The sequence below is a fragment of the Pollachius pollachius genome (genome assembly GCF_949987615.1).
Source record: "Pollachius pollachius genome assembly, chromosome: 11".
NCBI lineage: Eukaryota > Metazoa > Chordata > Actinopteri > Gadiformes > Gadidae > Pollachius > Pollachius pollachius.
The window spans coordinates 8,468,893-8,475,832 of NC_136944.1; the positions used below are offsets into that span (position 1 = coordinate 8,468,893).

Genomic DNA, 6,940 nt, shown 5'->3' on the forward strand with positions numbered 1-6,940 from the left:
CACAAACCCTGCAATGCTAATGGCATGCTCATACACAGGACCTCTGGAAAGCACTCTGTCCTAATCTATCTGACTCTTTTTTATTTGAACAGCAGGGTGCAGAACCACTTTGATTAATGCTTCCATAGAAAATGCTTCCAAATAGAGTTGTTCAAAGAGGCAGCCTGAAAATAGCAGAATAGGGCAAGATTTGAAAAAAATAACAATCACAACAAACACTAAACAAAAAAGAAATGGCTGCTCGCTCTCTGCTCCCTCCAACCCTACCTTTCACTGCTATTAATACGATTTACATTAAGTACCTGTGATTGACAGGCAAGATGGACTCCTTGAACCAATCAGGGTATAGATGCCAGTAATTGGTCAGACAGTCTAAACTGAAAATTGTCTCATACAGAGTTATGCGTAGTAAACCAGAACAGATATTCTTAAAGCGCATTTCACTCACTCATAGTTGACCGATGACATCAACTACCTTATGTACCTACAGCACCATTAACTGCCTGGGAATGTGTAATAGTTTGGAGGGCGAATCATTGCTAAATGTGATCTTAAAGATTGGATGCATGTGAGGTGTGTATAACTGCTGATTTTATTAATACTGATCTTTTTATGAAGGCTGTTTCAAAAATTACAAATGCTGTGTTTCCATCCAACTTTACCTGGTTTTCAGAATTAAATTGATATAATTTCTTTGTGAGGGCCATTGGCCATGTTACTGTCCAACAAAAAATAGAACCTCATTCACAGGAGCTCCCCCACTTAGGAGTGTGTGGATATGGATGGCAACCCAGCTACGAATAACTTGTTTTGCATGAATGCTAATATTTAGACAATAAGAAACATGCCTATTACTCCAAGGCTTATCTCTGTTGTCTCCCTCATAACTGCATGGCTTTGCTTTACCGTTTGTCTCTCTGCATGCAATGTGTGTGTGTGTGTGTGTGTGTGTGTGTGTGTGTGTTTGTTTCCACAACACACGGGTATGGCTGAATCCAGGGACCCTACCTGTTACCAGGAGAACAGAAGAGAGAAAGCCCTCTAACAGAGTGCGGTGGGAGTGGCAGTCTCCATGACTACGTGACAGACCTTGGGGGAAAGCCCCAACCCCTGCCTCAGCAACATCCCCAGCAGCAGAAGCCAAGCCTGCGGTCCTCGCGTGGCCAGCCGCGGAGCGGCAGTGGGCAGGGCCTGTCCCGGCAAGACACCTTTGACTCGGAGACGCAGGGCAGCCGCGACTCGGCCTACACCGAGGCCGGCGACTCGTGCATGGACATCGAGACGGATCCCTGCGAGGACCCCCAGACCTACGGCGGAGGAGGGGGGAGGGGGCCGCGCCCGGCGGCCCACCACAGCCGCCGGGCCTCCTGGGAAGACGAGGGGGCGGAGCCGGACCAGGAGAACCTGAACCAGCCCGCCATGCCCAGCCAGCAGCCGCCTCATGGACGCGCCAAGCTGCGGGAGCGATACTGCCAGGACACGTCCGAGACAGGGAACAACGTGGGTCGTAACAAGAACCAGGACGACTGGGGGAGGGATGTTTACATTCGCTAAACACATGACCGCAACCCCCACCGCACTATACCAAGGGTGGGGAGGTGTGTTGAAAGGGGGGTAGGTCAAGTGCGGATTTTGGGGCCCTTTCAAGCAGCCATATGATTTTTTTTACATTTTTTTCTTCACTTTAGAGTACAGTGTAAAGAAACACATCCCCTGCCAGGTGTCATCCTAAACATGTTATTTTAGCAATTCAATTAATTTGTTGGAATTTATATAACGTACCGGTCTGTTGTAGGTCTTTTTGTCCCGCCCCCCCCTTACATGAATACTGCATGAACCCCACTGAATTTAATTGGAAGCACGACACGGGTTTGTTTTTGAGGCTTAACTCTTTGGTCAAAGTGCACAAGTTGAAGGCTTACCAAGCTTTGGCCACCCCTGTCTTAAACAGGGTCTGATATCATCATCCTTATGTACAGTGTGGGCTTTCTCTTTCCTTCTTTCAACTTCCACTTACTGGATTGCTGCTGGAATGAAATGTTTTTTCAATTCATTTATTTTTAATGCGGGGAATAGTTATTGATTTTCACACCTTCCATTATGAAAACACCCAGACCTTAAAACGATTATCTAGTGGGGAGGTTGCAACCGTAAGGAATTGTCGACTTGGTTTCACACATCGCAACTCCCTCTCTCTCTCTCTTCTGGATCGACCTGGTAAACAAATTGTACTTACTGTTTACGTCCAACGCCTTCTTGCACGTTGCTCTAGGTTTTGCGGGTGCTGCAAGGCAATAGCTTTGGTCACTGTCGTGTTCACTCATACATCGGTTTCAATGGCTACATTCAGACTGACTTCATGCCCGAATGAGACGTTTACACACTTTCACACATGCCTTGACTCAACAAAAACTGACTAACAACAAACTCACTAACATTTCTATAGAACCATCTCATGTAGATCGCTTACATTCGGTAGGAATGTATTGGTGTATGAATGAAGTCTCCTGCCTTATTCACCAACATCACACGGCGCACAACCCCAATCCAGAAGTGCCGAATTGTCTCTCCAAGCCATGGCTGCCTACGTCGAGGTGGGATGTCTTAACCGTATAAAACTTGTTTGCATACCATGCGTGTGTCTTTGTCTATTGTTTATTGAACCCTCAACACCATAGCCCTCAACGGTTGCTATACAGAACGTTACTTTTTTTTTGCAATAGCTTTGTTTATGTTTTGTTTGTGTGGTGATGTACTCACTAAATCCCCAACTGCTAGAAAAAATATTCAGTTTGTGTTTTTTTTCTTGTCTTTAGTGATGGTAGATAAGTTGAGTACCACGGTTGACAGGAAGACAGGTGGAATCTAAGTGTCTCGGAAGGAGACTTTGTCTTGAGTCAAATAAATATTAAATTATGATCAGTAAATAACGTTATTGTTGCATTATCGCAATTGTTAAAAAAAAAGATATAATATGTATCATTGGTGCCTGATTGTAGCTACAATATGCTTTTTTCTGCCTTTCGTTTTTAATCTGTGGATAAATTCGTATTTTAAGTAAAAATTTAAATCAGAAATATTGTGTTGTCTTTTTATTGACAAGGTGTCAACACGGTATTTGATAGATGATAGATACTTTACCCCTTAATAGGAAATTACACTGCCACCGCAGCTTTGAGGAACACGACACAGAAAAAAACAACGGGAAACAGGTCTTGTCAGTATGATCCGTGGCTCCAATTCCATGCAATTATTTGAATGTCACACCTGTGTATCTTAAAACCTTTAGCACACAATTTTTCCTCATAAAGGCCAATAACGATGCTTATCCGGAGTTCATAAGGAAAATAATGTTGAAGTGTTACAGAGATTATACATTAACATTGCCTATTTCCAGGCCTAGAGGGACGTCGTGCCTATCTATTTAACTTCCCGCTGGGGTCTGTTCAGAGCGGGTTGACTAGATCGATGCCCGGCTCCTGCTAGCTGAGTGTCGAAGTGTGTGTGTCCCTGTGCAAGACGCCTCAGCCCAGCTGCTCGTGAGGAGCTGGCTGACGCCATGCATGGCTGACCCTGCCGTTGCTTTGTGAATGTGTGTACGAATGGCTGTAAGTCGATAGAAGCGCCTGCTAAATGCCCTCAAATGTAAATGTTAAGTAAATATGTAAGTTTCCCCCAAGAGTTGATTCATAGCTGGTTCAGACTACACGAATTTGCCCCGATTCGTTCGTCGCAGAGAAATTTACGAGTCGTACACGATTTTGAAAGGTCGGCGACGAGAGAGGTCTTGTAATGTGACATGCTTGCGATCTGCGATGTTTTCGTCTGCGACGTTCGAAAACGCCACGACGAAAAGTTTGGCGTGTCAGAATTTTTTGGGGAATCGTATGACGCATCCATTGTTGACATGAGGGAACCCCGCCCCCAGTTGCGTGAGGGAACCCCACGAACAGCTGGAGCTCAGGCGCAGTGTTCACTGCACTACGTTGAGTACACAGTAACTACTACAAAAATGAATAGGATCAATAGCAAGAAGAAGAATGCTAATAAAGAAAACGAGAGAAAATGGAACAACATAATGGAGACAACTTTGGTTGAAATGTGGCAGCAACGTCCCTGTATTTTCGACGTGTCCACAAAGGAGTTCCACATAGGGTGAAGGGATACAGCCTCAAACCGCCAGCATAATGCCTAGTGCTAGGTCCTCGGGATCCATTGTTGACGCTCTGTTGCTAGGCTACGTTGTCGCGGCGGGTACTTTGTATCGCTAAAACTTGTTTGCATAGCATTTGTGTGTCTTTGTCTATTGTTTATTGAACCCTCAAAACCATGGCCCTTAACGGTTGCTATACAGAACGTTGCTTTACAGAACGGCTGCTATATGTTGACATGAGGGAACCCCGCCCCCTGTTGCGTGAGGGAACCCCACGAACAGCTGGAGCTCACGCGCAGTGTTTACCAACGGACTTCACTGCACTACGTTGAGTACACAGTAACTACTACAAAAATGAATAGGATCAATAGCAAGAAGAAGAATGCTAATAAAGACAACGAGAGAAAATGGAACAACATAATGCGCTCTGACGCTCTGTTGCTAGGCTACGTTGTCGCTGCGGGTACTTTGTATCGCTCATGTCACGCGCAACGCAACTACTGTGAGGAGTTGCTGCATTGAGCAGATATAAAAACTACTGGAACCTTTATGATAAAAATTTAACAATCATTTATGTTAGTTCTAAACCTTAGATTTTCTAAATATCTTGCAAACGTGAATGATACAAAGTAGAGAGAATCGCACCCTCAAATGTTGTAGTGTGGCCAGTCTTACGACGAGACAAGGCCCGATTTCCTGGCTCTGTGATCGTATAGTGTGACATGTTAAATCGTGGAGGAATATCTGAGAATCGTGTCTGAACCAGCTGGTAGGCAAAATTAGGCAAATTGCCTCACTACCAGCCTTACACGAATAGTAGAGATCAGGCGCGTCGTTAGACCTGGGCATTCGAGGCTATAGCCCCGGATCTTTTGAGAATAGCCCCGGATCGCTGTGCCGTCAAAAAAAAAAAAAAGCATAATGATGAAAATAGCCTCGTAGAGTTTACTTCTTTATGGTTGCATTATCAGCAGCCACAGATGCTACATTGTAGCGAGTGAAAACCACAAAATTCTGACGTGTCCATATATGGGCAGATTTAGAATAATTTGTTGCAAAATGTTGCAAATTCAACGTCGGTATTCTTTCTTCTCTATGCATAGCGCATCTCGTCGATATCGCTGTTTCGTGCTGCTAGCCTTTTAGTGAGATCAGAGTGTTGAGATGGACAGTAATAAATTATCTTTGGTAAGATGGATATAAGAAGAGAGACCCGAAGTGAATTCAACCCGGTCCACTTGACATCGGGTAATTGCATGACAGTGGTAGGCCTACCGTAAAACTTCAATAGCCCGGGCTTTTATTTGTTTCTATCACTGAACTTTAGAACAAAACTCTTGCTCAGCAACGATGGGAAATATTATCAAATGCATTATTTAAACCAGTATGAATATTACCGTACATTTTTACCAGGCAATCGAATAACGCCTGCACGCATGCACACACACACACACACACACACACACACACACACACACACACACACACACACACACACACACACACACACACACACACACACACACACACACACACACACACAAACACACACACTTTAAGGAGTTTTTCACCCGCTCCGTATCCAGCTTGTTCCACGCTTAAAGCACCCAAGCTACTATAGTATACGGCGAGCTGGGGCTCTCACGTTCGCCCCTGCGGTGTATTCCTTGTCCGCATCCCCTGCCATCCAGTTGTCATACGGTTCATGCAGACTGGCTTTGAACGGCTGATTCCATGGATGTACTTTGCGTGTGCCGGGTTTTCCCGCCGATGTGGCGATGCTGTATATGCTGTTGAGAGCTTAAATAAATGGACTATATAAGTTGACTATGAACAATTGTTGAAGTTTGACAACTGACAGATGCAATATTGTAGCCAGTGAAATCCGCAAAATTCGGACGTGTACATTTATGGGCAGATTTAGAATCATTTGTTGCAAAATGTTGCAAATTTGATGCATAGCCCATCACTCGATATTGTTGTTTAGTGCTGCTCTAGTTTGCACAGATTCAGGAGTCCCGCAGAGTGAATTCAACCCGGTCCACTTGACATTGGGTAGGTGCATGACAGTGTTTATTTGGCTACAGGCTTTTCTAATGTCTTATTTTGGCTGCTGGTGTATGTGGTGCACTTTCCTATCCTTAACTAAACATTAACCTACTCAGTAGGCCTGCCCCGGCGTGAGTCAGACATGACGATTGGTCTTTCCTTTACTTCTCAAACTACACAATTGCATGTTCATCAGCCGGTTTTCAAATTTTCTCGCGGGAGAAACCCCCGAACCCCCGTTTTAAAAGGACTCTAACTTCTGGGCTACAGCCCTGAATGTTTTCAATTGCCAGCGACGCTCCTGGTAGAGATAATGAACGCTCAAACGAAGTAGACTAAATCATTATTCAGCATTGGGCCCGATTCCGCACACATTGCAATTAACCCGCTCCTTAATTAAACAATACGAGCCTAACTCTTCAAAAGCAGAGCAAATGCAGCATGTTGTGTCAAGAAGAAGACAATGAAAATCCTCAATGATTGTTTCGATGCGAGAGGAAGTACTGTAGGTGTAGCGACACCACTCCCCTGTATGTGTCTCAGTAGGATGAACTCGGCCGAATGAACGGGATTTGCATTTCTGGCAGCTGGACTCCGTGAACGGTAAGTAGCCTAAGCAATGAGATATTATGTTTTTGAAGCTATTATGTAATTGTAGATAATTGAGCCTAGATATTAATCCTATTGAAAATAATAATTGTTGAATTCGTTAATGGAAACAGCAAAAGACTCACTGTT

The 6,940-nt window shown here is 44.4% G+C and overlaps 1 protein-coding gene across 1 annotated transcript in view; it reads left to right on the top strand.

Moving 5' to 3' along the window:
• The window catches only part of cacnb1 (calcium channel, voltage-dependent, beta 1 subunit), a 40,795-nt gene extending 37,762 nt beyond the window's left edge, over positions 1-3,033 (top strand). Inside the window, exon 14 of the mRNA XM_079746398.1 lies at positions 1,000-3,033. Coding sequence (XP_079602524.1) covers positions 1,000-1,554 — 555 coding nt within the window. The 3' untranslated portion in view covers positions 1,555-3,033. The remainder of the gene's footprint in view (positions 1-999) is intronic.
• The last annotated feature ends 3,907 nt before the right edge of the window (positions 3,034-6,940 follow it).